Genomic DNA, 19,028 nt, shown 5'->3' with positions numbered 1-19,028 from the left:
CACAGGCTTGTGATAAAAAATGTGCTCTACATGGCTAATATAAAAGCAATTTGGGCCTAAAGTCACAGGCCAGAAAACCCCAGTGCAGGGCTTGCACATGTCAGAAAACTTGTTTCTTTTCTATCTGAACTTGCTGGGTTCCTGGGGTTCATAAGCTGTGAACCTCAGCCTCAGCAAGCCAACGTGAGTCAGGGAGTAGCTGCCTCAGCTTGGCTGGGGTCCTCTGGCCTTGCAGCAGCATTTCTGGAGCACAAAGGAGCAGGTGGGTGCTGCAAAAATGAGGTGATGACAGCTGGGTGCATTTCAGGATAAGGAGTGGGTGCTTGTGGTCTTTTTGTACCCAAGAGCTCAAGGGTTACATCCCTCACAGGGGATGCTAGAAGTTGGGATTTGCTTCTCTTCCACCTGAGAAGGTTCAAAGCTGCATTTACCAAGAAGATCCTGAGCTATGTGCACTCTCCAGCCCCTCTGTTGTAAGTGCTCCCCTTTGCAAGATTGTATTCGCTCGACTAATTCATTTAACAAATGCAGTTAATTGTCTAAGGAGAACAGGCAAGAGTAATGGTGCAGTGCAAGGATGCACTGCACTCTCCCTTGAGGAGAGAGATATGGGGTTTTGTTTCTCATCATGGGTATGTTGTGTTGCTAGAAGAAGGTGCAAGAACCCTGCACCCTGACTGGAGCAAGGCGTAAAGCCCCCAGGGCTTAGAGAGACCCATTTACTATCTGTGTTCAGGTGGTTCTGTCCTAGTGGGGATGGGACCGGGGTGTGAGAAGTGGCCATGCTTCTTTCTAGTCCCTGCCTTTTCCATTCCAGGCATTTATTTGTAGCCCTTCCATTACTCATTTCTAGTAATTTCCTGCAATTTAAGGCATGTGGAGTATGATAAATTCAAGCATGACCGTTTGCAGATCAGCAGCTTTCCTACTTACCACAGCAGGCATGAGGAATGACCACCTCATGAATTCAATACCATGAGGCCTGAAAAGTAACAAGAGTTTAACTGGCTGTTTAGGACTGTGTTATCAAAGATCCTGCTCACCCTTCAGAAGTTCTTACACACCAATAGATCAAATCCACCTGAGTTCTACCATTCGCTGCCCCAGCCCCTCGATCGGCCCATTAGAGGACAGCAATAGAGTTTCATTAGCATGGTGCAGATCTCTCTGCTGGCTGAATCACAGTCTCTGTGGTTTCAGCCACGATCTAACCCTATGGGGAGCAAATGGCTACTGCAGACCAAGGTATATTCTGACACGGACTGTGCTACCTGAAGCAGATCTGGGCTGTAGCAATAACCCTTTTGTCAATGTGCAGCAAGAAATCACACCACTTCCCTTGTCCCTAATTAAAAGTGTCAGAGTGACATCGTAACTTGGCTTTTGATTGGAGTGAATTCCCATCATCTGAGGGAGGAGAAGAGAGACCTCTGAGACACAATGATAAAACCCATTCAGTGAATCACAAAAGTTTTTTTACTTTAAATTTCATATGAGCTCCACAGGAAGACAGTTCTTCAGTGCCCAGAGCTACCTGACATTTTAATAATATCTGATCATTATGTGCAGCCTTTCATCCCAAAGCATTTTCCCCCAGTATTTATACTGCACACGTATACAGGAGTCATCCTGTCATTTCTAGTGGGGAATAACATTCAGCCGTATACTTATGCAACTGTGTGCTTAACCCACACAGTGTACAAGGTAGATTGGCTTGTCAGAGCACTCAGGCTCCCCCGCAACCACCTGAAGGAGGATGGGCCACCTCTGCTCCAGCCACGAGCCTGCTACTGCATCCTGGGGGTTATACGCCGCAGTCACGCTCCCTCCAACTGCTAACGTCCATCAAGGAATAGACTAACACTGTGACAGAAGGGAGAAAGGAACTTCAATATCCCCAGGAGACACTCTTCTTGGAAGAAGAGTTTATCATCCTAATCAAGATCCAGTCCAAAGGAATGAGAGCTCCAAAATGTTTGCTTCAAGTACTTTTCATATGTTCAGATGTGGAGATTCCTGTGAATACGGGGGTTGCCCCGGGTTTTCAGATACCTAAAATTAATATCTTTCAAATACAAATCCTTGCTGAAAACCATTCACTTTGGTAAAATATTTAAGATTGGTTTAGTCCCCCCCAAATATTTCCTTTTATTTCAAAATAATGCTACACATCAGAGAAGGGAAATGAATTGCCTTTTTCTCTTGTTAACTTTTTTTACAAGTGCATTATTCTCGAGGATATTGCTAGAGCAATATTTGTGTTAAAGACCATTTGAAAGGGCTTTCACAAGTTCTCAGTCTCAAGCAAACATGAAGTATCCCTTCCTACAATGACTTCAGCAGAGCTGGTGGGCAGGAGATGCTTTCGTTCAGCCAGCCATTGGTTTGCTGCAGTTTCCTAACGCAAAGTGTGCAAAATGACAATTACCTTTTCTCTTGCAAAACAACCACCTTCACATCACATAAAACATCTGTGTTAAGTCATCAGGAACCTACACATAAATCCAGCTTTAGAAAATGAAGCAACCTGATCATACTTTTAAAAATAAACATGAAGTAACTTTCATATTAGTCATCTGTATTTTGCATATGTACATTTCCATAAAATGGATGTGCTCAAATACAATGAGAACAATAAAAAGAGATAGTTTCAATGAGAAAAGCATTTTCAGATTATTGCTAGTTGCCTAAACTCAGCAGGTGAAAGTTTTAATAGTAAAAGCTTTGTAATGAAAAAGTTAAAAGCATCTCTCTGGCAAATGGATCGGAAAAATAGGATGTCAAGAGCACCATAATACAATTAATCTTCACTCCTGAAAACAATTCTATCATATAGGATAAATCAGACAAACTAATCTTAGATACATAGAGGTGCGTTGGAAGTGCTTCATTTGCAGAGTCTTATATTCGATGTTCTAATTTTTCTTCATTGTTGTTCCTATAATTTTAATGCCAGATAATTTTTCAGCCCAGTTGTCAACTGTTTATTTGTTAATACCAGTACACTCTTGAATTTACAGTTCTGGTAAATTCTATATTAGTGTACTTTAAAAGTAAATTTCTATATTAGTGTATTTTAAAAGTAGTTACAAGGTGCTGTGGCTGACAAAAGCAACACTGGTTTCTTGCATAGCACAAAGTTATCAAGTTTAGGCTTGATCTGAATGAAAAGGTGACACCTGGTCTGTATCATTTCTAATGATAGACCAGTCACACACAAGCAAAAACTGTTAAAACATTCACCAGCAGTGTAGCATATGGCAAATATGGACTTCTGATTCACTAGGTAGACGGTAGAAGGAGGACTGTCCAAGAACCTGGAAAAAAACCCGCCAAAACCCAAGAGGTTTTCCACTGTGTTGGTGACCTAGTGCCACCTCTAAAAGTAGCACAGGCTGCTTGTGAGAGCTCTGGTTTTGGGCAGATAGTTGGACGCCTCATTCCTTGCCTTATTCTTTTTGTACTTGATGCAACGCTGTGATTTGTTACTGTAAACTGAGTTATCCCAGTGCACATAGAAAAGGCCAAGAAACATCTCTACATATAGACAGTGTGTCAGCAAGACCACCTAACTTAGTGTCAGCCACTTTACTGAAATCAACTCTTAGGCTGTGATAAACCAGGTCCTTGTAAAATATAATATTTCTAGGAAGTAGTTAATTTGCTAGCACAAGATCAATTCATTTGCAGCAACAAAAGAATTATATTAATCAAAGATTATGAGCAATTTTCTAGTCATTAAAGTATTTTTAGAGGAGTATTCAGCAGAGAGTCAGAAACAGTCACTGTAAAAGGGCATGCTGAAAGAGCTGTGCGATACACATGATGTTCCTGGAGGATTCTGAGTTACTTTCAGAGTTCAGACACTCAACCAAATTCCCACACGTCACATCACAACACAGCGCTGTAGCAGCCTGTGAAGGGGAACAAGCTCCATTAAAGGAAGAATTAGATCCATTTGGCCCAAACCAAGCATCGCTGCTATCGGGAGCTGCTGAATCCTGCAGCCTGACGGAGGCAAGGTGGTCGTAGCTCCTTGTGACCAACCTGCAGCAACTCTGAGCACATATTTCCCACAGGCACATGCACAAACACACATATACAACACATGCATGTCATGCAGCCAGCTACACAGATCTACTCAAACTCGGCATTCATAAACACAAACAGCACTGATGGCCTCATCTTGCTCCCCTTTCTGGCTGATCAGGATAAAGGTCCATTAGTGGGAAATATATATGCAGACTTGCACATATATACAATGTGGATCCCTCCAGTAACTGGCCTTTGACTCTCAGCCTATCCCATAGCTGGCCCCTCCCTCATGCGTGTACACACACACACAAACAGCTCTTCTGGTCATTCCCCAGACCCCACGATGTCCCCAGTTGCTGGCTTAGACCCCCTGGCCCCTCCTGTAGGTCACACACAGTCTCTCTGCTCTCTCCTGGATCCATCCCAGGCTTATGGCCACTTCAGTATGTGGCTCCCAAGCTTATTATCCTACTCAGTGGATAGTCTGGCTTGATGATCACCAGTGATCACAGAGCAGCAGACACACACACCCTGGTCTTTCTAACTGTGGCACCCCGGACGCATGGCTGTCTGACCCCTGGTCCCACTCCAGCTGCTGTGCTCAGACCCCCTTGCACGCACCCATGCACACAGAATACAGTCCCTCATCCAGGAAAAGAGTTAGGAATTGAGTGTAATGCACTGATCCAGCCATGGCATGGCCAGACAAGTGTACTGACCGGCAGTTGCATGTGGCCAATCCCTTTTATCCCCTTCCCAAATCACCATGATCCCTCCCTTTTCCTGCCTTTTTGTTTCCCACTAAGGATCCTCAGCTAAGTCCTGTACAATCCCAAGGTGCGCTTCCCCTACATCCCATAACAAGTCCCATACCCCTATAGGCAGTGCCCCCCTCAGTCTGTAAGATGATCCAGCATTTCAGTTGACTTATCAAGATAAATGTCACACTCGATCCCTGGGGCTGATGCTCTCCTGTGACAGCCCTGCGAGGAGCTGGGTCAGGGGACTTTCTTTTCTTTGATTAGGTTATCTGGCTTTCCCCATCTGTGTCAGTACTTCTGTCCTTCTTTGTGCTCGTGGAGATAAGACTTTAATCACAAGTATCAAGAGGAAGCAGCGAGTGATGGTGGTTGGAAAATCCCTTCTGCAGGGGACAGAGGCACCCATCTGTTGATGACACATCCCACGTGTTATTTGATGAGGGTGCAGAACTAGGATTTTGCAGAGAAATCACTGAAGCTTATCCAGACATTGGACTATCACCCCTTGTTGCGCATCCATGAGCTCTGACCCTGCAGCTGATCCTGCTTTGAGTGGGAGGTTGGACTCGAGACTTCCCAAGGTCACCTGAGTGCTTTTGTGATTCTGTGATCATCTGAGTCACGGTCACCGCCTGTGAGTGTACTCATACATTGCCACATTTGCAAGGTAATATGATTTAAGTTAAATTTAAATAAGCACTTTCATTGTAGTTTAGCTCAACTTGGGTTGAATAATTTTGTATTCACCATAGATAAGAAAATAGGCAAGGACAGTAGCCCATTCTCAACTGACAACCATGTTAAGCTGTCAGAAGGTGTCCTGTACCTCAACCTTGCATGTCCCCATAAATTTGAGACGGCTGACTTGATATGCATTGTAACTGTTGCAAGGCTTCCATTCACTTGATTGGAAATTGAATTAGGCTCCATTCAGGTTAAAACAGCATGATTAAATTTTCAGATGTGGATCTGAAGTACATTTAAAGAAAGACCAGCAAAGCAAACACAACTATATCAGACTTTAAGAGATCGCCAGATAAGTGAAAATAAATGAAAAACTGGCAGTTGTCATGTCGCAGGCCAGTTTCTACCCATGTTTGCAGTAGAATCATCAAACCTGCCTGGACATCAATAAGCAGTTTGGGCAAGCACACCTGAATCTAAGACTAGTTCTGTGGACTCAGAGCAGGTACAGCCTTTCAAGAGTTTAAGGACTGCAGATTTGGTATTACATGTGCATAGTTCTTCTTTTCTACCCAAATCATAAAATGACCTTTTCTTTTCGAGCCTACAGCATCTCTCTGGCCTGCTGTTAATAGCCTGCAAAATTTTTGCTTATGTTTCAGATGTATAGTTTTTTCTCCTACTACTCATTTTCTCTCATAAATCCCCTGGCTGATGAGAAAGTGTGGTGTATCCCTTACATCTAACAACATTAAGCAGTTGCTCTGTCATATGCCGGCTGTGTCCAACATCTAGTCTTTCCTTCTTCTGCTACTCTTTTAATGCCTCAGACAAATGGCTTTGTACATATAGTACAAACACCAACATGTCCTGCAAACTCTTCCAGAGTGTTGTACAATTTTTTTTTCACTGGGTCATTCAGAAGGCATATTATTTTACCCCCTCACCACATAATTCCACAGAATCCTGTATACTACAACAAAGGGAATGATGTCTTTGAAGACAATATGCAAACATTCATCATTCCCCCTAGATCTAAAGGTAATTAGCAAATATTTGGACTACCCAGGTAGTGGAGGGAGTATTTCAGCTCTTTGGATATTTGTCATTTGCATCCTGATCACATGCCAGGTGTCTTCAATGTCACATTCATTAAATCCCATATTCTGCCTTTCAAGCAGAGTCCTGAACAATGGGTGATGTGGAACCGTGCTCTGGCAGGAGTAGCTTCCAGGTAGGGCAGGTTCTGTTCAAGCGCTGCTCAGCCCTTGGTCAGTGTTTATGGGGAATGGCAAGTCCTCACTTCTCCCATATTTAGGGATGCTGGCTAGCATATGTTTTCAGGATCACTGAACTTTTTAGGCTAAAGAGAATAATTTTTGCTGAAGAGAGAAGCCCCACGCAAGAGTAGAAATTGTATATTCTGTCTGCTTTTTTTGCACTGGTGCAAGAGTGGCCTGTAGAGGATGAGTGACGTCTGGATTGAGAACTTTTTATTTAATATCATACTTTCCCATAGCGGGGAAAAAGAAAACAATGAAGGACTGAAAGACCCAAGTCACTCCGTCTAAATATTTGGGGCTTTCTGATCTGCTAGTCCCCTGGACTGCTGACCTAGCCTTTTGTTCTTACAGTACCTCGGACCATCCTCTGTAGAAAGTCACCACACCTCTTCTACTCTTCAGGACTTCTGTGTCTCTCTGGCAAACACAGCTCTCCCAGCAGCCACGCTCTTATTTGCTGTGTCTATAGTGTGGGACCCAGCTGCTCCATGCTGGGCCATGGTAGGCAGTGAGACCAGGCACTTTTTGGAGCAATCCACTTGCCCATGCCTCTGCATTTGCTTACAAAAGAAGCCTGGGTACATGAAACAGTGGACACAAACCCAACTTGTCTCCCACCTTACAACCAGGACATGGCTAAGGTATACATCCACATACGAAAACTGACATGTATGACTCTCCATAGCCATCAGCGCTGTGTCAGTGGTGGTGTCAGAGGTCTGCCTATGGAAATGAATAGTCCATGTCAGAAAATTGTTATTTGCTGTCCTGTTTTATCCAGCAAGTTCTCCTGAAAGTTTTTCAGAAAGACTCTATCTTTCCCTCCCTGGTTCAAAAGCAGGGAGCCCCAAATCAAAGTGCTGGTCCCAAGAGGTGTCTGCAGAATCATAGTGTTTGTCAAGCCCATGAGGGAAATCCTTGTCTTTTCATCATCTGCTAATGGATTAAAGTGTCATTTGCAGGGAAAAGCTCCAGGCTGGAAATGGTGAGAGCATCACACAGAATGGTTGTATTCATGCTGAGAAGCTCTGGAGCTGTCATCATCGAATCAGGCCTCCATGTTCTCCAATACCTGACCTAATTGGTGAATAATGAATAGGGCCAGGTCCCTAATGATCTCCAGGTGTGATTTAACCTGGATTAAGCCTTCCACATACTGTATTTAGTTCTTGCAAGGTCATTTCACTTCTAATAAGTACTGGTTTGTACACGCTCAGCTGTGTTCTTGTCCTTTAATGCAGTAACTGACAGATGGTAGCAAAATATTCGTTTTTTAATGAAACCTGCTGAAGGAGACTGCTTAGGGCCTCAGAAAATGTAATTTGCCAAATAAATGATGGTATCCAGGAAAGAAAGGAAATACTGTAATGTATATATTAAATAATTTTTCTCAGGCATCTGGTGATCAGTAGCTTTTTCTCATGTCCTAACTGTTGTTTCCAATTAGTTATTGCTTCATTCACCTTTGTACTCCTAAAAGTCTTGTTTCTGTGGTTTGGCATAAGTAGTGCCTCTAAAAATGTGCAAATTAACTGAGTGAGGTTTTGTTGTAGGGGCTTCATAGGTACCAGATTTGTATCTGTACTTTGTAGTTAGATACTTAAGGTTTTCGCTTACACTATAATTAGTCTGGTTTCTGGGTGAAATTCACACTCATTTTTTAGACACAGGTATGCCCATTTCTCTTAAATCACTATTAATGCCCAGCAGCATTGCTACTGAATCCTTTATGTGCCCACGCACGTCCTGGATTTTCTCATGGCCTGTGCAAGCTTCTTTGGGCAGCTGAATACATCAGAGTTGTCTAATTTATCATCTTCTGTGAAGCAGGTACTTCTGGATGGCAGAAACATCGCCTTTTCAAACCTCCAAGAGCCTGCAACCTTCTTCTAAAGCCAGTCATTTGCTGGGTAGCTATCTTTGCCACTCTTAGCTTCCTCAGGCTCCCACATAACCATTTTACTCTTTTATCCTCTGTACCAACACACAGTTAAGGAAGACTTGATGTGACTTCCTTTAGCATCCATTTAGACTGTCCTATAAATCATACAAAATGTTCTGCACAGGCTCAAATCTAGGCATTAAATGAGAATCCATCTGTTCGTTGCTCCCAATGGGAGTATAGTTTCTTTCTCTGCATCACTGCTTGACAAAACTTCTAATCCCATCTGAAACTGCTAGTGTGTTGAGTTTGTAGCCTGTTATATCAAATACACATCTCTCTGCTCTCTCCTTCCCCTCTCAGGAATTGTTATTTTTAGACTGCTTTTCTATCTCTGATGGAGTCAAAAGCTACATCTTAACCTATACAAGCTCTGGTGGCATCTGCTGCTCTGCTCTTCTGCTGCAGTATCATGAAATCTGTCATCCAGCTCTGTTCTTCTGATCTGTATCCCCCTTGTCATTACTGCCCTTACAGATAAATTCATGCAAACACTCCTCTGATTTCTGCTTCTTACCTGGGTTTTCTTTCACTGTTTTTGGATGTCATGGCCAGCAGTAGATGAGTATTTGCATTAGCCTTTGGCTCTGTCAGGAGGGGAATCAACAGTACTGGACAACTTAGAGCATACTCCTGCTGCTACAACGTGCCCTGTGCATTGCAACACTACAGGAGTGTTAGTGCCAAGTTGATGTAGCTGACAGAGCGCTCAGGCACACCTTTATTTTAAGAGGGGATCACTGCAACTCTTGAACTGCAAACACCCTCCTACCTGTAGGTGTCTAAATGTGTGCTATAAGTTTCCCTTTTCAGCCAATGAGGAATATAAAATAGGCACCTCTAAGGTCCAATTTATTTAAACCTAAAGTAAATAACTAAAATTCATGACTAAAAAGTTATTTCATTTCTACTGAATAAAAAGACAGCAAAGTGCATGTTACAAGTACACAACTGCACATAGGTCTCTGACTAGGAGACATGCCTCAGCTGGCCACTGCAACTGCAGCAAACCACAGGTGACTCAATGCATCTCACTCCTCCTTCACCTTGGGCTAAGGTCGGTCAGAGCCCCTTGTTGCTGGGTGCTGAGGATACACACATGCGTGTATGTCACTCAAATGCACAGACAGTTTCTTAGCTGACACACGGCAACTCATTCGTCTTCACAATCTGAGGGAACATTTGAACCCAAGATGCATCTGAGCCATCAGGCACCGCGTAGCTGGCAGCTGCTTCTCAGAGCCAGCCTATGAGGAGCACAGAGTACATCGTTGGGGTTTGTTTGTGTTGGGCTTTTGTTTTTTAAATTGAGCATGAGAAAGTGCCTGACTCTTTTTACCATTCGCACAGACTGTGAAGCCTTTAGTCATCTATAAAGAGGCAGATTTGACATATTTTGGAGTTTTTGCCTTTTTTTAGCATGGATTTTTCACACTGTCAGAAATGCCCTAGAGCGACCGAAGCCCGGTGTCTCTCTTCAATTGCCAGAAATGCTTGCCAAGAATTTTGGAGCAAGGCACCACCCCAAGTGCATGTTCTAGACAAGCCACATTGTTACACCAAATAGTGCAAATCTGCTTGCATTTAAGGCTGCCCAGTCCCATGCAACCTCCAGCTGCTTACCTTGACTCCCACAAGCAGAACAAGAGCACCATTCCTGCACAGTCCCACCTCACACCACCACACCTCCAGCCCCATGCTCTCTGCCTCTGAGGTATTGCATGGAACTGCTGAGCATTTCACAGAGCAGATGCAGCAGCGTGAGTCACTGCCTCACCAAGGAACGAGTAACTGCGTATCAGTTGCTCCATGGAAACAGCCCACGTGTATGCCTGAATATTGTGCAATGCACTTTGAAGCTGCTTACATGCCTCTGAAATAGAGAAAACTTGTTTACTTCACACATACCCAGAAGAGCAATCTCTGTCACACAACTGCCTGGGTACTTCTGATGGAACAGCTAACATCTGATAGCTTGGCCGAGATTTGGATAGTTCAGGCCACCTGTTTGTACAAAAAGGAGCTCAAAGCAGGAGCCTTGACTTGTTTGCCCTTAAGGCTGGCTCTCTTTCAGTCCTCAAAACAAGGTAGCTTTATTCAAACTGCCTGTTAGGAACGGTCCCTGAAATGTGCTGACCTCCAAAATGTGCTTGGGAATTGTTTGGGACAGGGTCCACCACCATGCCAGGCACTGGTCGAAGAGTATAACAGGGTAGATGATTGTGCTCTAGTAGCTAGAAACATTGCTAGTGACTGTTGAATTTACTCTTATAGTGGTAGCTGAATGTTTCCAACAGTGTTCCCCAGAGGCAGTCTTTATTTACAGCTTTAATAGCTAGAAAATGTGAGTTTTCTGACCATCCCCATGCTTTATGGCACATCTTTCAAGCTGTTATAATGAAGAAGCACTAGCAACAAAGTTACTACTTACTGCACAAGCAAAATTTCTCTTCTTGGCAACTCTTGGCGTAAAGGTGCTTCAAAAAGGGTCTTAATATTCTGCAAACAAATCGTTTATTTATCTTTACATGTGAAATAAAATAAAGATCTTTTTTATAGAGTTGAAAGGAAGCAGACAGGTTTACTTGAAGTAAATGAAACCTACATGACCACCTGTTTTTTTTTAAACTTTATAGGAAATCAATGTATTGACAGTAGCATTGGTCAACCAAGACAGAGAAAAAAATTCAGAGAAACGAAGCCCGGGTCTAAAATCAGAGAAAGAGGCACTATTAATAGGTAAGATAACCTCAAAGAATATTTTTGAGAACAAAATGCCTTTTTACAAGTTTTTGTTTGACATATGTATTTACATGCATCGTTGTGCTAATAAAAGTAAAAAAAAAAAGATATTTTTTATTTGTCATCTGTATTCATAATGGCTTTTAGTAAGAGAAATCCTAAAATACAAGTGAACTTTTCCTTTCTGCAAAATTCTGCAGAGGATAATGAAAGGATTTCAGATATGAAGAAAATTGCAGGATCTGCATTTAGACTTGCAACATCAATGTATGAAGACTTGTATTTACGTCAAGATTTAGCAGGCTAGAATTGTATGACTTGTTATCTGATTATTAGACAAAATGGTGAAGAAGGGGACGGAAATAATATTAGCAAACCACCAAGCAAAAAAAAAAAAAACAAACAGTACGCTGGATGTATTAAGCAAGGTAGATTTATGCTTTTGACATTAGGTGAGGGAATTAGCAATATGAATATTTATAAAGAATACCACAAGGACTGTCATATCTCTTACCTAGAATAAAATCTTTAAAATAAACTCTTAAAGAGTGCTTAAATGCTAAAGCTTATAGGCAGTGAGCCAGCTAGCTGGTACCTAGCATTTAGCCACATAAGAAGGCTGGCTGTACCCACGCTACCCTTGGAGGGAACACACCCTATTTATATTCATGCATGTTCTGCATTTGCTTTCAGTGGGGCAGGTTTTCATGGAGCGTAAAGGCCCACAGTCCAAAGTGCTCCCTGTGGCATGGTTGCCATTCACAGAAATGCTGACCTGAAAGACCAAGTTTCATTTCTTTGGTTTGGTCTTTTCACAAGATCAGCAGTATCCCGGTAGGTGATAGTTCCAAAACTACCTTAATTTGTCTAAATGCAATTCATTTGCATGTGCTAAGCACCAGGAAAGTTGCTGGTTTATTGCTGGGGCACGGGTTCAGACAGTTCAGACCAAAAAGACCATTTAAAAGTGAAGAATGTATTTAAATGTTTAAAGGGCTTAGTACAGAAACTTCCTGTGACTGGCGAGATGTGGCACAGTGGGTTGTATGAACTGATTTAACTTTGCTTGTTATAATAAAATTTGGAACTTTTAAATGCAATGTACAGTATCTGATCTGTTCAAAGATAACTTCCGTGAGAAGGGTAGCAAGGATGGGATTTTAAGAACAGAATAACGAACTTATTTTTCTAGGTCACTCATTATTTGACTGCAACAAATGGTGGCAGTGCCCCAACGTGGGTCCCATCCACTAGCTGCCCAGTGGCACACTCAGATAAACCGTGTCATCTCAGTCCAGATATTACTGGTCAAAATACCCCCACAACTGGCTCATCGTTACAGTTCAAAGGCAAAAGATTGCTCAGGATGGATTTCATGTTATCTCTTCCTCTGATGCATGTTCAGGTGTGGCAAGGGGAAATGCACCTTGCCTCCATCCATTCACTAGGTTTGTCCATGTTTTACAGAATTCAATATTGCCTTAGAGGAAAAGAGCGTAAAAGAAAAAAATATATGCTAAAAAGTTATCACTGAGCTCCAGTCAATAACTACAAAATATTTTCAAGTTACTTTTTCTTTACATTATATGGAAGAGCCGGCTTTGAACATCTTGAATTGAAAAGCCTTGGGAACATGCGTAACAAACTCAATGCCACTGGTAAAATGTGATTTGAATACAAATTGGATTTCCAGTCAACCCATCCAAGTGTGATGGTCTTGGCTTTTGCTTCAAGAGCTCTTGTGTGTGTGCTTATGGTCATGCACAGCACAAAGAAGGTAACTGCTGCTAGGACTCGCTGTAGTATAAGATTAAATACATGCCCCTCCCTCTGCAGGGTCAGAAGTTTGTGACTGCTGTTGGAAAAATGAGGGAGGAAAAAGGTGTTCTTTGTGAAGTCAGACTAAAATGAGTTAAATTTTACTTATCATGTTCAACCATGGCCAGTATTTGGGGAAAAAAATGAAATCCAAGATTATCCTAATTCATTCAGCACCAAGAAAGAAGTATGGCCTGCAGTACACAAGATAGAGTGACCCATTTTTGTCATTTGTAAGCATTTTTAATCCTGGTGTTTATGCTTTAAGTATAAGGAACTTCCCCTAGGGTGATTCAGCTAAGAAACCTATCCAAACAGAGTTGAAAATATTTGCTCAGATTCTTACAGTTCAACTCTCCCCAAACAGTAAGTAACACACATGCCGTTTTGTATTTTCACTGTTTATTTAGAAGAGGAGAAATTGGATCATGCTTTTAATAGCAATTCTGCTGCTCCAAATCTTGTTTTCTCTGGCCATCATTATTATGCTGTTACTTGATTTTCACTGCAGAAAAAAACCTCTAGACTTAGATCCTGACTCTTCCTAAGCCACTTTTATTTCCATACCTTTTACAACAATCCTGCAAATAACACTTAAGATAAACAGAAATGGCTCTCTTTTAAGAGAAGTAAAGAAGTAAATATGTCACAAAGGATCTGTGTTTTCTTCAGCAGCAGTAAGGGGTAATACGGGTTAAGCACTTTTCATAACCAGCATCACCATAATTACTAGAAAACTTTGAGGGTGTGAGGTTTCTGACACAATTATATGAAACGTTTTCACAACAGAGCACCCAGTGAAGAGGAAAAAAGCAATAATTTTACCATTACAATATCTACAATTTTATATTGGTAAATCAAGCATAAAATTGGTAGTTGAAATGCTTCCAGCAAGTCTTTGTTTAGAAATCCCTTTATTCATCAGTATATTATCTTGGTCACTTACTTGCTAACTGCTGTCATTCCTTAAGATGAGCTATTGTGTTTACCATGTTATTATGATTGTATTAAAAATATGCCATTTTGTTATGTTTATTGGGATGAGTAAGAAAAATAAGAATCATAATTCATACTGAAAAACCTGCAAGAACAGACTATTCAGAATTATTTTGCTTATCTTAATGATATATTGTCTGAGGTAATTTCAGTTCTTTGTGTGCATTTGTTTTTAATACAGGTATCATATCCACATTTCTTCACGTCCACCCTTTTGGAGCCAATATAGAATATCTTTGGTCTTATATGCAGCAGTTGGACTCCAGGGTAAAAAAATTTAATCAAAATCTGTTTTCTCTATAGAAATATTGTATTATTCTTTACTGCAGGTTAAACTCTTCATGCATTTCCATTAGAAAGATAATGGGATATGGGGCTTGGGGGTTTGCAATCTTTATTTGTTCGCAAATTACAGTGCATGTGCTTGTGTTGAGGTCTTTGCCTCCCACTGCTTAGATGTTCTTTGTGGCAAAGAAGAGCAGAGCTTTAAATGGCAAAGACTAGCAGCTGATTTTATGATACATGATCCTGAAATACAGCTGAGGAGAAAGAAAGCAGAACAAGAGGCAGGTGTAGCCACGGCCATCAAACTGCGGTTTTAGGAGATGATTCCTTATTCTTCTAAAAGTTGTTAGTCATGAGTCACACTGAACATGAACTTTCGTGAACACATGAATGGATCATGAAGCATACCCTTTGTCTCCACATGGAAGCAGAGATGGCCTCATAAAGGAATTGGCTGACCTTATTGCTAAATTCAGAGAAGGTGTGGCCGGCACAAAAATTAGACCAATACACTACAGTGTGCAAAGTGTTTTTTAATGCATCAATATGTACGGTCAATAGTCAATACATACCCGTAGGATAAGATTCTTTGACTTTAAATATCTACTATAGGATGGGATGAGGTCAAGCCCCAAAACAGCCTATTCCTCTCCACTGAATATTAAGCAAGCTAAGGGTGAGAAGATCAGCTGTGAAACAGCCACCTTTGATCAGGTGAATGCTACCCTAAGTGCTAAACAATGGCTCTGCAGGATGCTAGACTGCATGAGTTACTTAGCAGGTGCAGGGGTGACCCTGTGGTTAGCCACAGCTCTGACCCACATCAGCCAATTCTTCCTCTGCACATGGGGGTGATAGTGCTTGCCCAGATCCTCTTGCAACATGGAGCCAAGATGTAGCTATGGTGTGCACCTGGAGTCAGAATGTGGGTGGCACTCCTTGTGTCATGGTGGTTAGACACAACTCCTTTGATCCTGGTAATATTTTGTTTCTGAACACTCCCTCCAGCCAAGCCACCCATAGCCAAGATCACCTTCCAGCTGCTTTGATGGGCTGCTTCATGCCTCTGGAGGATCCTTTCTCTATTTCTATGAAAAAGTGTATAGCTAAAAGCGGAGGAGATCCTGAGCTAGAAGCCCAGTGGAAATAAGACAGGTTGCATGCATGAGTGAGGAAGGATGATGAAGTTCTTAGGCACTAGCTTCAGGCAACAGCGGCTCAGATTTGCTAGTGCTTTACAGTCCACTGCTACCCGCAATGAAAAGGAAGAAAATGGAGTAAGGGATGAGGGTGGTAGAAAGAGGTGAGAAACTAGTGAACTTCAAATTTGGAAAAAAATCTGATTTTACCAAGACCTGATACATCCAGGGCTTCACACCTGCAACCATTCCTCTTCTGCTTCTCTATTCCCAGCCTCTGCCACATGTACACCTTCCTTCATCTTGTCCCCAGTTCCTGCAGCACCCAGTCTGTCCAATCTCCTCAGTCATCTTTCAAGTCCTTCCTTAACACACAGTGTTTGGCTAAGTTTCAACTGCTTTTTCCCCTGGCTGACCCCTCCAGCTCTGCATATCTTGAATGACAACAGCAATCATTTAAAATACAGGCTCCTTGGGCTCCAGCCCTGCTGCTCATCGCTTCTGCCCACAGAGCTCTTCACCTTTCTCCCCCTTCACTGCTCAGTCCCTTCTTGTGCATGTCTGTGGGCTCTGTCCTTGAATGTCTACTCATGTGAGTAATGTGTTGGCTTCTATGAGGCTGCCAGGCTGCCATGTTTGCCCTTACCTTGCAAACACAGCCTTCACGGAAGGAGCATTGTCTCCATCTCTCCAAGGTGCCAAACTGCCAGTCCCTGCAGCTATCACTGGACCTACCTGCTGCATAATAAACACGAGCCGCAAAATTTGACCTCGCTGGTTTATTTTGGAAGTAACTGCTTGTAGCAACAAATTACTTTTTAATAGCACAATCCAGAGATGCAATCTCAGAGATGAATTTCAATTACTTTCCATGGTTAGCCTGTCATTCCTCACCTGAACAAGAATGATAAGGTCAGCATACCCATGCAGGCTGAGGGCTCAGTATAGAGCTCAGATACATTATCCAAAGGTAACCAGCTATCCGTTGCTGCCATGAGAGTGCGTAAATGATGGACCTAATTACTCTGGGGCTTTAGAATGCCTCCAGCACTGATTTTTGGCACCACCTTTAACAAATCATTTAATCTTTCTGCTGCACAAACCTCTTCAGGAAAATAGGGGATGATAGATATTTTCTCCCTTCCCTTGGGTGGAATGAGGTATAATTAGCATATTTTATGATTATATGCTTCTTTAAAAGAAAACTTTTCACCGTGGAAGGTCCCTACTAATATGAATAAGCAGATGTATCAACATTGCCAGAGAAGCCTATCAAACCCTGGAGATACCCATGGATAACAGGCAGCACCCATAGATTTCTTTGTCCATGGTTCTTTTCATGGCCATCAGTTTAGAAAAAGTAGCAGTAGGATAAAATGGTTCATTTTCCATTACTTCTAATTTCTTGACTTCCCTACTGATTATACCAGAAAGGTTGCCTTTGTGAAAGTGTTTTCTGCAATCTTTCCCATTAGGAAGGTGACCAATCATTAAGGTTTCAAAGCCATAAAAACATCCTGAGCAATGCCAAGACAAGAACTTTACTGCTTAGTTATCTGGGGCTGCTGAACTGGGCCAAACTGGGAGAAGACAGCTGCACAGGTAGTCAGCCCTAAGTAACAAAAGTGAGGTGATTAAAAATAAAGACCATGTGTTAGGTTTTTTTGCAAGAGAAAAACTGATGGAGCTGGGAGGAGGATTCAAGAGTTCATGGGATGAGAAGGAAGAATAAGGTCCCATTTGCTTCCTCCTCACAAGTATACCCACAACTGTAGTTCTTAGATGGACTTTGTACTCCGCTGTGTGGCACCAGCCCCAACACAGCTGTTGTCACTCTTTTACAGTGGGATGCTATTTACAAAAGCAGAGTCATCCCTGCAAGGAATCTGCGCTTGCTTTGGAGTCTGGAAATTCATGTCAGTCTAAGGTTAAAAAAAATAATAACAGTTGTTTTCATCTGGCCTGGATTTCACCACCCCATGCCCCCCACCCCCCTTATTTCTGTTCTCCATATTTCCTCTTTCCAATCTACAAGGCAGCTTTCTTACTTTAATTTTACCTTTATTTCTTTCTCAGATCTCTGCAAATGAGATAGAAATGCTTTTGATGAGACTGCCACGCATGTTTAAACAAGAATTCACTGGTGTAGGAGCAACACTGGAAAAGAGGTGGAAGTTTTGTGCCTTTGAAGGAATTAAGACTATCTGACTGTGAATAGTAATGAAGCTATGCAGAAGACGAGTTCCTAGAGCATGGCAGGGTTATAAAGTATTAAAGTAAGAAATTTGGGTTTGGGCACATAGTAGTATGTTTTCAAAGTTATCCAAGCCTAATTTTAGTTACATTTGTGACGTTCTCTTGTGAGTGGAAATGTAGTTGTGCACCAGTTCCTAAAATAAAATAAAATTTTAAAAAAAGTTTCAAAATGTGACAGATCTGTTTCCTATGAAAACTGAAGAAGGATACCACAGTCATAATGATTTCAAAATACGACATGTCCTACATCTAAGAAAAGCTCACTGAGCAAACAGTTAAGGAGAAAAATTGCCCGGTTATGGTCGCTAAGCTACAGCGATGTATGTGTAATATGTAGTAGAACGCATTAAGTTTCGTTATTGAAAGTTCTTTCTGTTTAGTAAGAAAACTGAGTAATTTTGCAGTGAGGAAAAGCATACCAAAAGAAAACTTGAAGATGTGTCTGAAGTTATTGTATTTTGTAAATTAAGTTATATGCTGTACCAGGGATTTTTGCCTTATTGAAAGAGGCCTGAAAATGTGATTGGAGTCCTCAAGAATGCTTTATCAAGAATATTATTTTTCTAATGTAACTATTCTCCATTACAAGTTCTTTTAACATGGATTGCATATCAATTTTCATAAACATGTAAATAAGGAGGAAACCAGTGTTACTGTATTGTATTTGGTATGTAACATTCAGGTTTATGCATCAAAATAAATATTCAGTTGCATTACTGTTACAAATTTTATAGCAGATATATTAATTTTTATCAATAAATATGACTTCTACCATATTGTTTGTACAAGTTTTTCTTCTGATGTTTTTGAGTTTTTATCAATCCATCAAGAGTCTCCTGGCACTTATTTTTCTCCTACCTAAACTATTAATTGCAGATAACTTGGTTAAATTAATTAGGAATTTAAAAAGAGCGGGCAATATTAGCTAAGATTAAAATAATTAAAAATCTTGGTAGAGGAAGAACCAGCATGGACCTCTGCTTAGCTGAACACATCTCATTTGTTTTTTCAGACAAGCCACCAGGTTAAAAATGAACACCTTCAAACTTCTCATTTTCAGTGTTGTGTTGGATAGTTGCGATGCATC

The 19,028-nt window shown here is 41.5% G+C and overlaps 1 protein-coding gene across 9 annotated transcripts in view; it reads left to right on the top strand.

The window, feature by feature from the left end:
- The window catches only part of ENOX1 (ecto-NOX disulfide-thiol exchanger 1), a 378,888-nt gene extending 360,173 nt beyond the window's left edge, over window positions 1–18,715 (top strand). For all 9 annotated transcript variants that reach the window (XM_064440830.1, XM_064440825.1, XM_064440829.1 and 6 more), the window contains 3 exons: window positions 11,342–11,444; window positions 14,443–14,528; window positions 17,762–18,715. In XM_064440830.1, the coding sequence (XP_064296900.1) occupies window positions 11,342–11,444; window positions 14,443–14,528; window positions 17,762–17,893 (321 nt within the window). In that variant the 3' untranslated portion in view covers window positions 17,894–18,715. The remainder of the gene's footprint in view (window positions 1–11,341; window positions 11,445–14,442; window positions 14,529–17,761) is intronic.
- Window positions 18,716–19,028: the final 313 nt, after the last annotated feature.

Source organism: Phalacrocorax carbo, chromosome 1 (assembly GCF_963921805.1).
Source record: "Phalacrocorax carbo chromosome 1, bPhaCar2.1, whole genome shotgun sequence".
Taxonomy (NCBI): Eukaryota; Metazoa; Chordata; class Aves; order Suliformes; family Phalacrocoracidae; genus Phalacrocorax; species Phalacrocorax carbo.
This window is presented reverse-complemented; position numbering and strand designations above follow the sequence as displayed.